This window comes from Macadamia integrifolia, unplaced genomic scaffold (genome assembly GCF_013358625.1).
Source record: "Macadamia integrifolia cultivar HAES 741 unplaced genomic scaffold, SCU_Mint_v3 scaffold1677, whole genome shotgun sequence".
Classification (NCBI taxonomy): domain Eukaryota; kingdom Viridiplantae; phylum Streptophyta; class Magnoliopsida; order Proteales; family Proteaceae; genus Macadamia; species Macadamia integrifolia.
The window spans coordinates 94,137-114,403 of NW_024868304.1; the positions used below are offsets into that span (position 1 = coordinate 94,137).

A 20,267-nucleotide genomic window follows, 5' to 3' on the forward strand; every position below is an offset into this window, starting at 1 on the left:
TGACATTTTCACATACGATTGCTAGAAATAGAAGCAAAATAATTTTAGTGGATTTTATTACCACAATTTTGAGACCGTCAAAACTTCCCTTGCAAAAAGCCTGTTGGTATAGGATGAGTTTTCGAGGATTCAATATTCAATTTTTCAGTTACTTTGGAAAAAAAAAAGTTCTTAGGGTCTATTCCAAGTTCCAATTGGTAAATACCTCCTTCCTTCTAAGAAAAATAAGATGACTTTTATTCGATATAAAATTCTACAAAATAACATAAAAACATGAAAAAAAAAATAATATGAATTAAAAGTAAGGACAATAAGTGTGAAAAAAAAAAAAGCACAATAAGATATTTTCCTTGAACTTAAGAGGGAGTGGGGGCCACTAGCCAGTACCTTCCAACGCACCACATAGGTTTAATGCAATCCTACCAAATTGAACTATATGCCAATGGACTTTGTTTTGCACTTACGTTGCATGTAATCTACTTATTTTGCAATGTTTTTTCTTATCAAATATATATATATATATATATATATATTATCAGTATGGGCCTTGATCGATTCCGAGTTTAAGAACCTTGTAAGTATGTGTGTTCACACCGCTGTGGTCCCTCATATGGCTGGATTTGTGATTGAATTGATTTGAATGGGAGATTGATCAAAACAGATACCAATCCAATCCGAGTATTAGAAGTTTAAAACCATTAGAACCATGCATACCGACTCTCACGTACCCCTTATATAATGAGCCTTCTCACCCTTGTGACTGATTACTCTCTTCACTTCAAAGACATAAAGTATTAAGTGTGGGAATCACACCGCATGCCTAGAAGAACAATAAGTGTGAAGAGAAGACAAGGGGAATTGACAAGGGAATTGAAATCTTTAATGATGCGGATGGAGATGCAGAGAAGAAAGTAAAAAGCAAAAGAAAAAGAAAAAAACGTGCAGTTCCCAGTGTCTCTCCCCCATGAAGGAACAAAATTTCTCTACTTCTTTTCTCTCTCTCTCTCTCTCTCTCTCTCTTTCAGTTGTTGAAGTCTCCTTGATTTACATCTTTTTCTTTCTTTGAAAGAAGAAAATTCTCTCTTTGAAAGAATAAGAAGAAGATGTCAGGTGTGGGACAGCGTTTTAAAGGGCCATCCTTCCTTCAGGGGGCCTTGGATAGGTTTTCCTCTCCGGAATTGCGAGACTTCATACGCCGATGGAAGATAAATTTGGAGGAAGTGGAGTCACTGAAGCGGACGTCAGCTAGGATTCAATACTTATCTGATGAAGCTGAAGTGAAGCAATTTCACCAATGATGCGGAAGACGTCCTCGTAATGCATGTAGGACGCATTGGCTTGGCTGATCTATATGGTACGTCAAGGAGATAGTCGGGATCCCAGTGTATCTCCCTCTTATTATAGTCTATCGTTATAAGCCTGTGGATGATTTATAATTGTGCGTCAGGTTAATGATCAATACTTATTATGATTAATCATAACTCGTCAATCATTTTACATGGATTCTTGCACTCGTCCTTACTTGATATTCCCATGTAACTGATCCCATTAAATTGGAATAAGGTTTTGATAGCTATTGTTTGTTATTGCTGTTTATTGTTGTTGCGGAGGACATTGAGGATGACTATGCCACTGAAATTCTACGCCTAGGCCTTGATAGTCATGATTCAGCTTGGAGGAAGTGGAAACCACGAAACCAATCAGCACGGAAGCCACTCACTTTCTGTCACTCATTCATGGGCTTCCACCTTCACTCAAAAAGTCTTTTTTAAAACAGAAGATTCATGAACCTGCAAGTAGGGGCAATACTATGCTGAAAAGAAACAACAAGAGAATTGAAATTCACTCAAAAAGTCTTTTTTAAAACAGAAGATTCATGAACGTGCAAGTAGGAGCAATACTATGCTGAAAAGAAACAACAAGAGAATTGAAATTCACTCAAAAAGTCTTTTTTAAAACAGAAGATTCATGAACGTGCAAGTAGGGGCAATACTATGCTGAAAAGAAACAACAAGAGAATTGAAATCTAAATCTTTGATGATGCAAATGCAGAAACAAAAGCCAAAAAGTGTCAGAATCAGGATGTACGAAAACAATCTCTTTCGTGAACCTGATCTGATCGATCTAGTCTCCAATTTTATCATCACTCGGTTACCTCCCCATTTTCTCCTTAGCATTTCCACACTTAACTACCTCCTCTTCTCCTCCTCCTTTTCCACTCAGTCACTGATTTCTGGTTCAGCTGTTGAATTCTCACTATTTTTCATATTTTTCCCTCTAATCCTTGAAAGAAGAAGATGTCGGGTATGGAACAGCGTTTTGGAGGGTCGTCCTTTCTTCAGGGGGCCTTGGACAGGTTTTGGTCTCCTGAGTTGCTGGACTTCATTCGCCAATGGAAGATAGACTTGGATCAAGTGGAGTCACTGAAGAGGATGTCAGCCATGATTGAGCACTTATTTGACGAAGCTGAGGTGAAGCAGTTCAGCAGCAATGTTGTGAAACTTTGGCTCCATCACCTCATACAACTCCTCTATGATGCAGAGGACATACTTGATGAGTTTGCTAATGAACTTCAACGGCTTAAATTGGAATCTGCTCATCAAACCCAACAGGTATGAACTCCTTTTCTTTTTTATTTTTAATTTCCTAGTTGAAACCCTGTTCTTCCCCCTCCAAGTGAATTTTTTTTTTGTTTTTTTTTTTTTTTTGGGAAGTCTGGTAGAGAGTCTATGGTTAAGGACATCAATGAAACTTTAGAAGGCATAGATCAGCATCCTAAGGTTTATAACATCGCGAAAGAGCTGCAGGGAATTAAAAGATTTGGATCAAAAGTAAAGGATATCCATGAGAAGTTAAAAAGTGTAGTACAAGAAGATGTTGCACTAGGACTGAAGTCGAGCATGGGATTTGGGTCATCAAGGCCTAAGGTATTCAGTGAAAGGCCACCGACGAGTTCTTTGGTGAATAGTTCTAATGTTTTTGGCAGAGACGAAGATAAGTGGAAGATTGTTAAATGGTTGCTATCTGACAAAATTGCAAGTCCAAGTAACATTAATGTTAATAATTTATCTGTTCTACCCATAGTCGGCATGGGTGGAGTTGGAAAGACTACTCTTTCTCAACTTGTTTATAACGATCAGAGAGTTGAGAAACATTTTCAATTGAAAGCTTGGGTATGTGTGACGGAAGACTTTGATGTGGTGAGGTTAACTAAAGAAATTCTGGAGTCCGCCACTGGGTCATTTCCTTCTTCTAATTCATTAGACTTGCTACAACTGAAACTTAAAGAAGCATTGAGCAACAAAAGATTCTTATTGGTTTTGGATGACATGTGGAATGAGGACTATGAGAGTTGGGATGTCTTAAGCACCACTTTTGCGTTTGGTAAACCAGGAAGCAAGATATTAGTTACAACACGGAACAAAGGTGTTTCGTCAATCGTGCGCACTGTAGAGAACGATCATGATCTAAAGGGTTTATCTGATGATGCTTGTTTTGCAATGGTTAAAAGGCACGCTTTCGTGGATGGAAATTCATGTGATGCAAATCAAAAGCTGGAATTATTTGGACAAGAAATTGTGAATAAATGTAAGGGTTTACCTTTGGCTGTAAAGACACTTGCAGGCCTTTTGCGAGATAAAAGGGAAAATAGTGAATGGAAAGATATTTTGGAAAATGAAATATGGGATTTAAAAGAAACTAAGATCCTTCCATCACTCATATTAAGCTATCATCATCTTCCACCACTTTTGAAGAGATGCTTTCAATATTGTGCTTTGTTTCCCAAAGACTATGTATTTAACAAGATTGAATCAGTCATGTTGTGGATTGCGGAAGGTATTGTTCAACCAAAATCAAAAGTGAAGAAACGGGTGGAAGATATAGGGGTTGGATATTTTGATGAACTATTTATGAGGTCCTTCTTTGAGTTATCTAATCTGAAACCTTCTAACTGGTGGACATACTCTTTTGTTATGCCAAAAAGTTATTTTACATATGATACACAATTTAATGACTTATCAATAGAATTTAGCATCAGGTCATTTTTTGAGTCATCCAGTAACACAGGATCAGGATTTGTGATGCATGGTCTAATCCATGACTTGGCAGAATATGTTTCTGATGGAATATATTGGAGGAGAGAGTATGATAAACCATCCAAAGTTCTTACAACCACTACCCGTCACTTGTCTTTCCTTACAAAGAATTTTAATGTTGAAGTGTCAGAATCTGAGGCTATGAATAAAAGCTTACGCACCATTGTGGATGTAGACCTCCCTTATGGTCGTGATGTGCAGGTTTTGACCACCATGAAACTCCAATTCCTACGTGTGCTACGTTTAAGAAAGTGTTGCAATCATGAGTTGCCTGAATCTATTGGCAAGTTGAGACATCTAAGGCTTCTTGATCTCTTGGGTTCTAACTTTGTGAGGTTACCTGACTCAATTACAACTCTTTACAATCTACAAACAATGGTCCTAATTGGCTGCTGGAGTCTTAAAGAGTTGCCTAAGGGTATGGGTAACCTCGTAAACCTTCGACATCTTTTTCTTCCCATATGGTCGATAGATGATGATTCCTATAACATACCATTAGGAGTGGGTAACTTAACTAATTTGCAGACATTGAGCACATTCGTTGCGGGATCAAAAAATAGTAGTGAATACTTGAGGTCCTTTTCCCAACAACTTCGTGGGAGTCTGGATATTACAAATTTGGAAAATATAGGCAATAATGTGATAGAAGCCATGGCGGTCAGTTTAAAGAACAGCCCACACCTTCTCGGGCTATGGTTGCGTTGGAGTCATTATGAAACCAAAGACTATTTTCCTGATTTGGGGAGATATGAGAAGGCAGAGGAGGATGTACTTGACCACTTACAACCTCCTACAAATCTTGAAGCAATATGGATTCAAAACTATGGTGGTACAAGATTCCCAAACTGGATGGAGCATCCTTCCTACTCTAATTTAAAGACCGTGAGTCTCCTTTTTTGTCGAAAATGCAAGTTCCTACCTTATCTTAGGCAACTGCCATTCCTCAAACACTTAGTCATCTACGGCTGCAGTGCTATAAAAATTATGGGAAGTGAGTTATATGAGGATATGTCATCAGCAGTTAATAAGCAATTTCAATCATTGGAGACGCTACGTATTAAATGGATGGATGAGTGGGAGAAGTGGACCGAAGTGGTGGAAAAAGATGAAAGTGTAGGACAATTCCCTTGCCTCCGAGTGTTGATTATAAAAAGTAGTCCCAAGCTAAGGATGTTCTCTCACCACTTTCCTAGCTTAGTGGAATTGAAAATAAAAGATTGTGACAACCTAAGTGAACTACCGCGGATTCTTCCTTCGTTACAACAACTCAGTATCAGTGAATGTCCTAAATTGGTGGTAATTCCGAGTCTTCCATCCATTGAGAGGTTGTATTTATCCAAATGTGATGAAATAACTACATTGTCTACATCTAACCACCCATCATCAGTAGCAGCAGCAGCAACAACAACAACAACAACAATGGTAGCAACATTAGCACCACAGATACATGACTCATTACCTTGCCTCCGTGAGCTAAAAATTAAATGTTGCCCCAATTTGAGAGAATTACCATGCATCCTTCCTTCTTTAGAGTCACTCTCACTAGAAGATTGCAAGGAACTTTGTTTCCCTCCCATGCTTCCATCTATCAAGGAGTTGACATTGCAGAGGTGCAAGGGGAAGGCACTACTCAACAACAAAACGGTGCTTCATCTCTCATCACTTTCTTCCTTGACAATTGATGATGTGTCAGATCTCAAATCTCTGCCCAGTGGATTTATGCAACACCTGACATCACTTCAAGAGTTAAATATCTATTGGTGTAAAGAGCTTACAGTTCTTTGGCTAAATGAGATTGGGTTTGATCTCCTAGCTTCAAGCCTTCGACGTTTGTGCATTGTCGATTGTGACAACCTAGGGAAGCTACCTCAGGGCGTGTGCAATTTTAATTGCCTTGAAGAACTAATCATTATAAGGACTAGAGGACTCACAACCTTGCCTGAGAAGCTGCAGAACCTAATGTCTCTCCAAAAACTTGAAATCAGAAGTTGCCCTGCTCTTTTATCATTCCCAGAAACAGGGTTGCCCATTGGTCTTCAGCATTTTCATATCAGAGATTGCAAGAATCTGGAAGCTCTTCCCATGGAGCTACACACTCTAACGTCTCTCCAAACACTTGAAATCATGAGTTGCCCTGCTCTTGTGTCCTTCCCGGAAACAAGGTTACCAACTACGCTTCGAGAGCTATCGATTCAATATTGTGGAAAGCTAAATTCCTTGCACCAGGGACCGAACAAACTCACAAATCTTGAACTCCTCCGTAGCTTGGGCGTTCATAATCTGGCCTCTCTTGAGTTGCTCATTCTTGGTGGATATCCAGCTCTTGTGTCCTTTCCAAAGGGTTTGCTTCCCACCAATCTTAAGCAATTTTACATCAAGGACTGCCCAATTCTCGAATCCTTACATGAAGGACTCTCTGATGTAACCACTCTTGAAAAATTGAGTATCCAGAATTGTCCGATGGTAACACAACGGCGCCATGAGAAGAAAGGAGATATAGAGTGGTCCAAGATTGCTCAAATCCCTGAAGTAATAATAGATGGTGAATTGCAATAAAGCCTACCTAACCACATTAAGTCAGGTAATTCTTTTGCAATATGAAATGTATGATTTCTATTTTAATTTTATGTTATGCCATGTGTAAATTTAATTTCATGGTGTCTTCTATATTATTATTTCAGGGCTCCTCAGTCATAATCTCAGTTTTTTAAGAGGCACCGCAATGACTGTGATAAGGATGTTGAACGTGAGAGAGACAGAGAGAGGAACAGAGACATTTGAGTGCAGGGAAAAAAGAAATGCCCTCAAAAGTTTGATATTGGTGGCCTTGAGAATGTGAAAATAGAGCTTCAAGAGGCATAAATTATCTGGTTTGAGCGTTTACCTCCTCCTACCACCCAGTCCCCACTACACTCCCTTTTCATTTTGGAATGTGTTTGCTTGCTAGAAACTTGTGTGCTATCTAGTAGAAATTTCTGTTCTTGACTAACCTGGTAAAGAATCCAATTTTTATGATGTTTTTTCCAAAATTGGCATTTCATCTATGATAAAATTGACTTTAATTAATTGTTAGCAATGCCAAGGAGAGCTTCCTTTCCTGCAGCAGAGCCTGAAGCTAGGGACATTCTCCTTAGAATTACTCTGTATCTGTTTTAGTTTCTTATGTTGTATTCAACTAATTCCATTCTAATTTGTGATTCTTGTCAGCAGCGTCTGAAGATAGGGACATTCTCCTTAGTATTCTAATTTTTAGATTATCTAAACTCTTCTACAAGGGTGTGAACATTGTCAAAGCCCTTGGCTATTTTGGCTCAGCAAGACTCGCTCACCTATTGGTTTGAGTTGAACCTAGGAGCAAACCATCATAGAGGATTTTGGTTATAGTTTTATGATGTTATTTGTGCTTCTTTTTTTGGTTTCTCTCATATCCAAAGGAAACTAGTACAAATATTAGGATCATAAATATTGTTGTTTCTTATGCTTCACAAATTGCAATTGTATGCCACAATTTATCCTAAATTAATATTTTGTTTTGTCCTTTTACCCTTTGGGATGACAGGAAATTGTGGGGGGAGAGGCGAAAGAGATAAAACTTTATTGCAATTGGCATTGATTGTATTGACTACTGATGAAGTCTTTGGAAGTGCTACTCTACGATTTGTGTTTTCTATTGGTACTTGTGTTTATGGAAAAGCAGAGTGCTGGGAGCACAGGATAAAAATTGTCTGTTTTTCTTAATCTCTGTTTTTCCTTGTTTTGCTACCTGCAGAATACGACACGTCGACAACTTTAAGTGAACGGTCCCGATGCTTGCTTGGTTGAAGCTCTACCAAAACTGGGTTGAGGTAAGTGAACCAGACCGAGATAGGTATGACCCAACCCAACCCGTTAACACCTCTCTTCTTCTTATTCACTCTCTGTTATCTCTCTCATTCCCTTAAAATCAGTTTCCTCCTCTCTTCTTCTTCTTCTTCTTCTTCACCCTCTGTTATCTCTCTCATTCCCTCTTACACGCTATCTCTCGGTTCAAAGGATACTTGCAACTGATCTCATCTCGGCTATTCTTGAAATAGTGAGCGTGTTCAAACATCAACGAAGCCCCCTGCAACCCTTCTTGACTTCTTCAACCTCTGTTCTCTCTCCTACGCGCTAATATCGCTCTCTCTCAGTTGCCTCGAATTAGAGAGAGATTTCGAACATCAATGAAGCCCCCTGCTGGTTTTCCACATACAGGTGCGATCATCCTAAGGTATGAAACCTAAAACTTACTTTCCTCTTCTCTTCTCTCGTCACTCTTTTTTAAACCCTAAATATTTTCTTCTCCACTCTCTAACCAGAAGCTTCTTACACGCTCTCCCTCTTCATTGGTTATCTTGAATTATTGAGTGATTTCGAACATCAACGAAGCCCCTGCAACTAATCTCGCACACTTACTGGATTGATGACCCTAAGGTATGAACTACTCTGGCTTTCCTTGTTAATTACCTTTTTTTTTTTTCTTTTTTTTCGTGTAGTAGAGGAACCTCAATGGGATCATATTACTTCCCTCACTGGTAGTTTGTGAATGACAGTAAAGTAGTGAAAGATCTTGAATGATTATAATTCTCAGCATTTTCTCACCAGTGACTCCACACTGGTCTTGTTTTTTTCCCCTATCTTGCTCTATCAGTCGATAGACCAGCTCTGGTCTTGTTTTTTTCCCCTGCAATTATTTTGTATAAATTTGATGTATGGATATTGCATTGACTGTATATTAAATGTTGCATTGTACTTCTTCTCTTATGGATATTTGGCTATTTGGTTCAGGGCTTAGAATCCTGTATTGAAAATTGGCATATCTACTTGGCTGTTCTAGTCTGCATTTTAAAATCTTGACGGTTTCAGAGCCCATTAGATAAGGCTGGATAGCTGCCATATTGCTACTCATCTTTCTCCTTTTGTTTATCTTGAAATTAAATTGATGAGAGAGCCCATTAGATAAGGCATCCATCTTCTTTTCCACTTTATCTATTGTCTATGTCGATTTTGCTCTGCGAGCTGGCTACATAGGTATTAAGAGCAGATCTATTAGGACCTCTTAAAAAAGACTGTCAGAGATATCTCATTCCAATATAATACCTATTGTCTATTCACACTCTAAATATTATGTTTAGGATTCTTAATGAATACATCCTTTGCTTATGCAATTCTAGTGACTGTGCAATAACAAACTTTGCAACTTCATTTAGAATATGTATGGAATCATTGGGATGAGTTTACTGGTTAATGAGCTTTCAATGCAGGGATAAGATTCATCTTTGTGTAGAACTGACAGTAAGCTCTATGATGTAAGAATATAACCTTTTTTTTGTGCAGACTGTATATTTGGTTATTTGTTTCAGGGTTATTGACAGGATATATTCATTTCGATTATTCTCTTATGTATATTGCATTTTACAGAGAAATGAATGCACAACAACGGATGTGTAGCTGTGGAGAGGTGATGGTCATCCGAACTTCTCAAACTGCAAGGAATCCTGGACGAAGATTTTCCAGATGTCTGGTAGACGGAAAACATCCGGGATGTTTTATTTGGTTGGACCCAGTATCGAGGAATTATACTGAGACTATAGACATAGGAACATGTTATTCAACAGAAAGTGTTAATAGGAACACATGGGTCATCTCAGCTATTCGTCAACCCTCCTATAGTCCACAAGTGCGGAAACAAATACTAGTGGATCAGTCGTTGCTCAACCATTATTATGGTTTAACCATCTTCCTATGTATTTGGGTGTTAATTCTCTCGTGCTATGTCTTTTATGTAACGGCCTTGTAAATAGTACTAAAGTCTATTTCATATTATGTATGGAGTAAATACAAGATCAAGACTTTATGTAAGACTTCATAATTTTTTTTTCCTTTTTGGATGATTATTAACTTTTGTTTGTTAATGAAAAAGGTGATGTATGAATTATTCAGTTGGCATCCTCTCAACATCAGAATGTTGTATAGAAATATAACCCAAACAAATGGATGAAGTAGTCATGAACTTGAGAAGCCAATTGAAAGACTGAAGCTTCACTTCTCTAATTAAGATTAAAATTTTCTAATCCATACACAGCTGATCACCATCTCCTAATACCCATCAAATGATCACAATCTTCTGATCTTCATTGATCAAAGGACCGAACACCAAGTGTATGCCAAAAATCTTGGACTTCATGTTCATATGTCTATTAAGGCCCCACAAATTTGGAGGGCTCACAAATTTGGAGGATCCTAACAAATTTGGAGTCCAGAGCTCCCAGGAACTACACTAAGCCACCAGATCAGATATGGCTCCACCATAATATAAATATATTGTTCTTCCATTCCACTCTATTTAGAGCAATAACATCTATTAGGATATGAACCATCATGCATTTTCTGACATGTCAACATCTTGTCCATCTACAGCCATCCATTTGTAATTTCTGATCAAATTTGCAAGAAAATACTCCAAACGCAATGTTACTGCATGTCAACCCCTTTATATATATATATATATATATATATATACATATATATGTCTTAAAAAGGCAGAGCTAAAATATAACAACTTTGTTTCTCTTTCATATCCGCTCCTTGCAACAACTAGTATCATGTAGACAAAAGCAAATATCAATCCAGTGTTTAGTCCCGCTGTATCTTCCTATGAAAGGTCCACTCTGAGGGGTTGATGGTAGTCTTCCCATCAAATGCAACGAGGTCATATGGGGAATCCTCAGAAAATTCAGTTGGAAAAGACTTCCAGTGCAAACTTGGTTCCCACTCTGCTTCCTTGAGGACCCTTAGTATCTCCTCCACAACTATCTTGCTTCCTTCAGAAGAAAGATGAATACCATCTCTGTAAAAATGAAATGATACCGGTTACACAATACCAAGGCAGATGTAAAGTATCACCCGCCTTTTTCTGAACATAAAGAAGACAGGTACATTTGAATTCGGAAATGTAAGTAAATCTATGATTAATAAACTTGCACAATGAAGATTCCAAAACATTCATATAGAGATTGCAGTTATAACCTGACAAATTAGGCAGTATATCAGTTGCTTAGTATATAGGGAAAACCAACCATTGTGGACTTAATCTACCTCCCCCCTCACCCAAAAAAATAGAAAAAGATTTCACTTGAAGTCTTGAACAGAATCATCACCACAACAACATTGATCAATTTCCTGAACAGCTGATTCCAGTAACATTTTGTATGAAAGAAGCATCTAATCTCCTTGATCCTAAGTCCAAACTAGGGGTTATAAATCACCACCTGATGAGCCCAGCTACAAGAACTACAGCGCCCCTGCATGTTAATATTCATTAACCATACTCACATCTACAATGCATGATGAAGGACCTTTTGGATAAAATCTGACAGCGCCCCTGGATGTCAATGTCAGTACATTAAATACTAAGGCTGGTCAAGAAACATCAGAAAATCCAGTAAACCACAATCACCAGAGAATTCAAGTATGCATTTCCTGGGGATTTAGGAAGCAATCATTTTCATTTTGTGCAGCTGAAGGAATGTAGCTCTCTTATACCCTTTGTATAATGCTGCAATGTACATGCAGTTCCATCTTTAAGTGATGTATAAAGGTCCCTCGCAACTTACAATATAGGTTATATGTTCTCTGTTATCACCAACTTGATGATAGTTTATAATACTAAACAAGCACAAACATAATATTAAATCAGTCATAGCTAAAACCAAGAAGACAGATCAATAAAAATTAATGAATCTATGTTTTACTGAATCAACATGTCTCCAAATTCTCAATTGATGTAGCATACTGACATGCTTATGGCATCAATTTTTCTCAGTGGATTATCTTTGTAATATGTGGAATGCCACTTGAGGCATTGCCAGACATGCAAAGAGGTAAGGACTCTAAAACTAGCCCACGGTTTGTAGAATATAAGATTCCAGAAAATCTGGAATTCTTGGAGCCGCGATTCATTTGGCCCAACCAATGCTAAACATTGAATTACTAATAAAAAAGAAAAGCATACTCATTTACCCAGAATTCGAGGATAAAGATAGGCCAAGATCTAGCTCCATACCATCTTATGTACGTTCTTGAATAGCAGAGGTTAGAAAATGCAGTAAAAAATGCACAGATTGTATCAAAGATACTCATCTATTGATCAGTTAAATATTGTTCTGAATTTGGAGGATCCTAACAAATATATTCTCCCAGAACTCCTTTCAGATTCAAATATATTCTCTTTTCAACTTCTTTCTCCTCCCTCTGGGCTTGTGAACTGATAGTAGGAGAATTTGATCAATGCCTAGTTCAAACCAGAAATCCAAAACTTCTCATGATGTAACCAACAGAAGAAAAGGATGAAAGATATTTTTATACCATCAAAGAATAAATGCATTCCAAAACTAGAGATGATCCCAATTCCCAACCAGAATACACACTAAGAGCAACTGCCCGATATTGTCACTTTCCATGCTCTGTACTACATTCCAAAACTAGAATTAATGCATATTCAATGTTCTCCAGGCAGAAGCTAACCAGATGCATAAGAACAAAGTTAGTGAACAATGAAACACTAAGCATAGCAACCACCCTTACATTATTCATATCAATGCCTCTTTTCACCTATCAAGACTCATCAAAAATTGGAGAAAATACAACCCAAAATGAACAGTAAAACCTATTCTGCTAGTAGAGAACAAATAAGTGTCAGAAGTCCCATTTTTTTAACATAACCAGACTGCCCATCTGGTTTTACAAAACTAATTCAAATCTGAACTCAATCACAACCCAAAAAAATAACATCAAACCTACATTCGTCAAAAACTCAAGATAAACATTAACAGTGTTTTAAAAGTGTGTTGTTTCGAAAGTGTTTTGTCCAAAGTCTTGGTGGATTCGAACCACCATAACATAGGCATTAGCCCAGATGCTCTACCATTTTGAGCTAAAGACTCCTTACCTACAAAAAAAAATTGTTAGTACATTATAGGCTAATCCATCAATAAAAATGCTTAATATCCTAGATGTATTGGCAATCAAAAAAAAGAAAAAAAAAGTTAGTTCCTCATTAACTGAATGTATTTAATAACAAAGAAATAATGTTTCTCATTAAATGAATCTAAATACAGTCTTCATCTAGTGATTGATGAACTGCAGATGCTTGTGATTGATGAACTGCATATGCTTGAGATGAAATATGGGAAATAGACTCCTGCAGGGAACATTGAAAATTAGGGCAATCCAGATTCATATAAGAAAATGAAAAATGCAGCAAACAACATAACTAACTAAAAGTATTTACCATAAGTGACATGTAACTGGGATAAATGTTATCCAACAGTTGCGTATTGTATGAGGCAAGAGTTGGTTGTTGTTCTTGTAATTGTTGGCTATTACTTGGCCCTCCACTCTTTTTTTTTTTTTGCCTTGTTTTTCGACCCAACTCTTTAGCCTTCTTCCACCCTTACTTTTCTCTTTATGCTTCAAACGTATCCCATCATATACGTCAGTTGAGAAATCAGGCAATATTCGCATATCAGGGCAATCGGCTGGGTTGATTCTAATATTACCAACCTTCAACCTTAATTCATTAGCAGCATCTTTCATCAATTCGTAACCCTCAACTGTGTTAGAAGCTTCTGATGCTATTTGAACAAATTCATGACAAATACGCCTATACCGCTGTGTACAGTCCAGGTTGACATCCTCTTCAATTTCTTTCCCCTATTGTCATTAACTACCATAGTTCTTGCTCCCCGTGTCCATCTCTTCAAAATGTAGGAATCAGGAATACGCTTTATGTCGAGCACATCTAAAACTTTCAAACAATGGCAATAAAGAAGACCATCTGTTTCGAATTTCCTGCAAGCGCAACCTATAATTCCAGCAAGCGGGTTGCAACATACTTGATATTCACCTTCTACATCAACAATCCCAACCCGAAAATCAATGAAGGGAATTCTATCAGTTCGGTCTCTGATGCAACAAACAGTCATCCAATTATATTCCTCTTGAAATAACGCATAAATTGTAGGAGTGTAAAGTTCCCCAGCTTGTTTCTGGATAATTGATATTGAATTTACAAGTCGTGGCAACTTGTTTCTTGCTTCAAATTTAGCTTTTAATTCATTGCCACGTTTCTGGTTAAGAACTCTCTCGAAGTGCTTAAAAAATTGCACAACATCCAAAGTTGACTTCAAATACTCCTTCAAATCACTATTCAAACTCTCACTGAGTTGTGTACTTCGAATACCTAATGTGGATGTGTTTTTCAAGTAGCACTTCACCCATTTATTTCTAAGTGTATACATGCGCCTCAACCATGCATTATCCATAACACCATTTTCACTAAGCAATTTAGACCATGCTCTGTCGAATTATGCATTTCTTTATATCTTTAAGAAACCTGGAGCCGTCTTTCATCATATTACCCAAATGCTTAATGCCATTCTACATTAAGTGCCATGTACACAACCCATGCCACGTCTAAGGCCACATGTCTGTTAATGCTATAGTCATAGCAGCATCTTGGTCCGTGAAGATAGTTATAGGCTTCTTTCCACCATGTGCCTCAGCAAATACCTCAAACAACCACTTGAAAGATTCCACTGTCTCATCATATAAAAGTGTGGCGCCGAATACAGTGCATCCTCTATGATGATTAAATCCAGCAAACACCCCAAGCGGCCTACATTGTCTGTTGGTGCGAAATGTAGTGTCGAAGCTGACTACATCTCCAAAGTGTGCGTAATCAATGATCATCTTTGGATCAGCCCAAAATATATTAGTTATTTGTTCTTCACTATCCAGCTGAACTGAGTATGTGAAAGATGGATTGTTCTTAGTTTGAGTAACAAAGTACTTCAACAAACTACCTGCTTCACCATATGATAAGGCACTCATTCTTTTAGTACGGAGATAGTTCCTAACATCTTGGGTCGTACAGCTCAAGTTCTCGATCCCACCAGCCTGCCTACCCATCAACTCAACTGTGAATCTAGGTCTAATGCCCGAGTCATCAGCCAAATCAATTTCATACATATGTATGTCTGACATATGCCTCTGTGAACTCATCATATGAACTGTTGAATCAGTATGAAGATCATGATTATGTTCCCCCACAAATTCATGACACATATATTTTCCATTGCCACCTAGACATATGGCCATCTGTGCTTTGCAACTTGTTCTTGTCTCAGCTCGGGGGTTAGTAATATTGTTGTCTCGCTTGTCTGGTTGCCGAGACCCAGCTTTCGAACAGACAAACCGCCTTGACATAATAGTCATTTTGTCTTTCTTGCTTTTATTCACAGTGTGTCTCTTAATACTAAACCCCATTGCCTGCCCGTAACTGTTGTAAAAATCATATGCTTACTGTTCTGAATTGAATAACATACCAAGCCAAGGTTCCCTCGCATCATTCAAACAAGCATTCTCCATACTAGACAAAACAAATAAAAAAAATGATACCTTAGATACTACTACATTATTGGATGTAATAGACCCTAGTTCTTAGAATATGGATCTTATAGCCAGTCAAAGAAGAAGAAGGAAAGATATTTAGTTAGAAAAGAAGGTAGCTGAAAAACTTAGCTTGTAATGGTACATGTTATCTATAAAGTCATGAAACTGAAAAATAATGTAACCTTGGTTCACCCAAACATAGTTTTAGAGATATAGTTTGTTTATCTGAATTTGAAAGGATCCTGGAAAGAGAGAGAAGAAACGTACAAAAATTTTATGGCCATTGTTTATCTTGCCACTGCTTGTTAAGAGAGGGAAGAAAAAGAACCTAAAAAGAAATGACAATTAAGAGGGGATAAAGTGACAAAATAGGCCAAGCATAGAAGAAAATAGTAGTAACAATTAAATGCAAATCCAACAGAAAATAAAAGAGCCCAAAATATTAGATTACCCTTGCGACCCTCTCACAACAAGGTTTTTAGTATCTACAGAAATATACAACAGATATGTGCTATTCCTTACCCACCCAGCATGGTTTTCATTGTTCTGTAGAACGGTGGAGTCCATTTGACTCATCTATGCAAAAACAAGGCCCAGATCGAAATACAATCATTTAACCTAAGCCACGCATTCTTTTCTGCATTCCAAATCTCAAACCCAACACAGCCAGTGGGACATAGTTGGAAACATCAATGACTACCAAAATGTTTTTGAGAAAATAGTTTCAATACAGATCACTTGGCCTTCCTCTTTGGCTGATCTGGAATGGAATCGGCCCCAAACCCAACCTCATTTTCCCTGACTCTTGCTCCTTGTTGCTTGAAGTTAAGGATTCGAACAATGTATTAGAGTGTAGTAGGCATAGATTACCTTCTTCCAGGAACAAGAATTCAAGATTAAGCAGGACAAAAATTCTGGAACAATAGTCGATTATTTTGCTAAACCAGAGAAAAATGACGAGAAGGAGAAGAGGAAGAGGAAGAATAGATATAAACCAAGTAAGAGTTGGATTACATTTAAAACAAAGAACACAATCGTACATAAAGAAATCCATGATCAAATAAAAACTAAAATCACCCATAAATCTAATAGAAAGAAGAACTTAGGTACATGTTATCTATAAAGTCATGAAACAACAGACGATTCTTAAACATACCTGAGCAGACTGCGACCTTCGTTCACAGAGAAATCCACTCCTTCGGTCTCAGAGAGAGGATTGTGAGAAGGGAGAGAGAGACCCTTATCGTAGATATTGTAACCTGTTGCCTCGAATTAGTGAGATGGGTGAGAGATATCTGCAGAGAATCTTTCAAGCTTGCAATGAGCGAGCTTCGTGAGTAGAGCGAAACCTTCGCAGAGCAATGAGTGAACATCGTGAGCAGATTTTGCTAGCTAGGGTTTTCTCCTCCCAGAGCTCCTTTCAGATTCAAACCCAATGAGAGCGTCGGACAGAGAGACTAAGGGAGATTTTTAGTTGTGAGCAAGAGAGATGCAGCGAGAGGGTTGAGAGAGAGAGAGAGAGAGAGTCGTGCGAGGGAAACCCAGCTTTTAGGGATTCTGAAATTCAAATTTCAAAACATGTTCTAAACCTTACTATTTGGACGAACCGGTTATGAAGGTTGGCTCGAGTCATCCACACTTGTAAACCGGATGTAATAATCCTCACCCAACCTTCTTAATCTTGACCATTGGTGATGAACTGTCCACGTGTCGTGTTCTACATGTAGCAAAACAAGGAAAAACAGGGATGAGAAAAACAGACGATTTTTATTCGGGAGCACAGACACTAGATACTTGGTTCTATCAACTTTGTAAAAATTATTGGACTTGATTTTTTTTTTTTTTTTTTTTTGCAAATATCCCTAATTTGCAAATTTATGGAATAATTGCATATATTTGTCATGCTTGGTTCTTGGAATTCTTAGACTCGTGATCACTGTAAATTTATAGGAAAAACAGGTTTATAAAAATTTCTTCAGTAATGTACAATAAAAAATTTTAATGGATTATCCATTAGACAGAGTTTCAAAACATTTCTAAAGTAATATTTTTGAATCAATTACCGTTGCTATAGTTTATAGGGATGTCATTTACTAAGTCTGGATCTAGCTCCTCTACGGTGCGTGGCACGGTGTGCAGTACATATCCGACGACTGAAAGCATCCGGGTACATGCACCTAAGGGACTCCCAACTATCGAATGTGCCCCACACACTGTGATACACCAAAAGAGCCCCACACCTAATTCTTGAGCCAAAAAAAATAATAATGTCATGATGAAAAGAGGTATTTGGGAATAGACATAAACTGAAACTAAATGATTATTATAGGTCACATAAATCATACTATTTGAAAAAAAGTTAATTTCAATGAATATAAAACGTAGTTAAAGGAGTCATATGTACTAAGCCTTAAGGCACAGAAAAAATTCTAGTGGGAATTAATGTAATAGAGATGGAAATGTAAGTAAAAATTCATTTATGGGACTGTTTTGAAACCATAGCTAAACGATTCATAGAAGCGGTTATTCTCGACCCAAATGTCTTAGAAAGGGATTTTTTTTTTTTTTTTTTAACGTAAACACCATAGACTAAATCCAAGAGAAAGAACATGAAAGATTTTATCATTTAAGAAAATTTCATTTTCTTTGTCATTTTTATTTGTTTTTCCTTTGTAATTAAGTAATAAGCCAAAAATGCAAAAGGGACCTCTATTAAATCATATTGAATTCCTCTATGGCGCAATAGGGCGTCTGATGCACATCCAATGATAAAAAACACTTAAGCATGGATCCCAAAGCATCGTACACAGTCCAAAGCATTTTTGGACGATAGATGAGCGCTGACGCCCTATTGCGCCATAGAGGATCCAAGTCCCTATTAAATCCATGGCTTCAAGCAACTTTCACCTTAAACACGTACTATCAGGTCAAGGTCCTTATTCACATGTTAAGCTTCATTCCTGATCAAATTCATCAAAATAAAACAAAAGTTTAAATATTTGAAATTTTGAAGAAAAATTGAAAACAAATGAATGGGTTCTAATAAAAGGAAAATACTTACACATAATGATATGATTAATTTTATCCACTCATGCCGACACTTTTCACCATCCAACCTATAATGATTTTCATGTTTTAAACTGCCTAGTCCGAATTCCTTGATTTATATTTAGAGATTAGCTAAAATACACAATTTTTTTAATCCAATTGATAATCATTTATCAACAACAACCCCATCACATAGGTTTAATGCAATCCTACCAAATCCAACCGCCAAATAAATCCCCTCAGATGGTTTTGTTTTGCGTTTACGTCACTTGTAAATTTTCATATTTTGTAATTCTTTTTTTTATCAAATAGATCTAAGGAAAAAAAAAAATTCAAAAGATCCACTGAGAATCATACGAGGGCCAGAACTTTCTAATGAATGATAAAATAAATATTTTTTATATTTTACTCATAAATATCAAGTAGATAGAACTTGCAAGGTTCCTCTTACGGCATCAGATAATTCCATTTATTCTTGAGGTGAACCCCTGTTTTTAATTTTAAATTATGCTAATTAATCAAAACTTGGTTAATATATATTTTAGATGGATGAAATTGTTGTGCAGTCGGTAGGATAGAAATTAATAATTGACCAACATCCATATATATAAACTTCCTCAGTGGTCTAACTGATCTCTATTATCTAACATTTGAATCTAATTATGAATCATTGAAAAAGATAAAATATGAGACAAAGTCAAGGTGGAAAACACCAAAAATCTTTAATCAAATCAATCAATTAATTAGAAAAGTCCTCGATTGATATATTTTTCTGCAGCAACTTCGAGAAAATGGGACACATCCATCAATCAATTATAAAATTCTTTCATCAAAAGTTTCACTTTTGAATTCTAAAAGGGTACTCTTAGGCCCGTTTGTTTGATGGGGAGGCTGGGGTGGGAGTGTTGAGGGATTAGGATCCACGTAGTGCTGGGGTAGAGAGGGATTGTGAAGTTAAGGTAAAGCACTTTACTTTTACTTTTCCACTCCTACAGTACATTTATTTGTTCTATGTGAGGTAAGGTTTCAGAGAATAAGCCCTATTCTATGTGAAGGAAATCAGCTGAAAGACCAAGGTGAATAGAGCTTAGAGAGAGTTCAAGCCATGGATGAGAACCAAAACAAAGTAGATCGATGAAAAGCTGCTAGAGCACACAGTCGGCAAATGGCACTCCTTCTCGGATCTGATCATGAGACATATGCTTCTCGATTACTCCGTCTTGCATGTCCACTTCTTCTTCTTCTTTTTCTTCAATCCCCTTTGTTGCCACCAAATCCCCCTCATCTTCTTCTTCTTCAATCCCCTCTCTTTCTTTATTTATTTATTTTTGGGTAAACATTATTCCCCTCCCCTAAACTAGAGTGAAATAACAACTGGATCCACCACCTTTTCGAAAATAGTATTTTCCTCTCCTCACCCCCACCCCCACCCCCACCCCCACCCTCACCCTCACCCTCACCCTCACCCTCACCTACCACCTACCACCTACCCCCTACCCCCTACCCCCTATGTGACCACCCCACCCCTTCTCATTCTTGAGATTGATTTCTGTATTTCCACCTGGTAGTGGTCGATTGTATGCTGTGAGCCATATGATGTGTAATTTACTAAAAGAAAAAAAAAAAAATTCCTCAATTTGCAGAGATATA

General features: G+C 37.4%; 3 protein-coding genes across 10 annotated transcripts; 1 reads left to right on the plus strand and 2 right to left on the minus strand.

Annotated features, from left to right (window-relative positions):
* The first annotated feature begins 1,886 nt into the window (after positions 1-1,886).
* Positions 1,887-9,998, plus strand: LOC122064529 (putative disease resistance RPP13-like protein 1). Of its 8 annotated transcripts, none has more exons than XM_042628244.1 (7): positions 1,887-2,612; positions 2,715-6,678; positions 6,779-7,770; positions 7,867-7,965; positions 8,171-8,346; positions 8,435-8,549; positions 9,537-9,998. In XM_042628244.1, the coding sequence occupies exons 1-2, from the start codon at positions 2,298-2,300 to the stop codon at positions 6,651-6,653; spliced, it is 4,254 nt and encodes a 1,417-aa protein (XP_042484178.1). In that variant the 5' UTR covers positions 1,887-2,297; the 3' UTR covers positions 6,654-6,678; positions 6,779-7,770; positions 7,867-7,965; positions 8,171-8,346; positions 8,435-8,549; positions 9,537-9,998. The 8 variants fall into 8 exon arrangements, with proteins under 8 accessions (XP_042484178.1, XP_042484179.1, XP_042484176.1 ...); XM_042628245.1 differs by having other exon boundaries at positions 7,867-7,942; XM_042628242.1 differs by having other exon boundaries at positions 6,779-7,965.
* Positions 9,999-10,751: 753 nt separating this feature from the next.
* LOC122064524 (protein FAR1-RELATED SEQUENCE 5-like) lies at positions 10,752-14,440 on the minus strand. Its single transcript, XM_042628235.1, has 5 exons — positions 13,786-14,440; positions 13,611-13,744; positions 13,233-13,317; positions 11,022-11,144; positions 10,752-10,939 (listed from the first exon to the last, which is right to left on the minus strand). Exons 1-5 carry the CDS (start codon positions 14,438-14,440, stop codon positions 10,752-10,754), a joined length of 1,185 nt encoding a protein of 394 aa, XP_042484169.1.
* Positions 14,441-14,591: 151 nt separating this feature from the next.
* On the minus strand, positions 14,592-15,443 carry LOC122064525 (protein FAR1-RELATED SEQUENCE 5-like). Its single transcript, XM_042628236.1, has one exon. It carries the CDS (start codon positions 15,441-15,443, stop codon positions 14,592-14,594), a length of 852 nt encoding a protein of 283 aa, XP_042484170.1.
* Between the last annotated feature and the right edge of the window lie 4,824 nt (positions 15,444-20,267).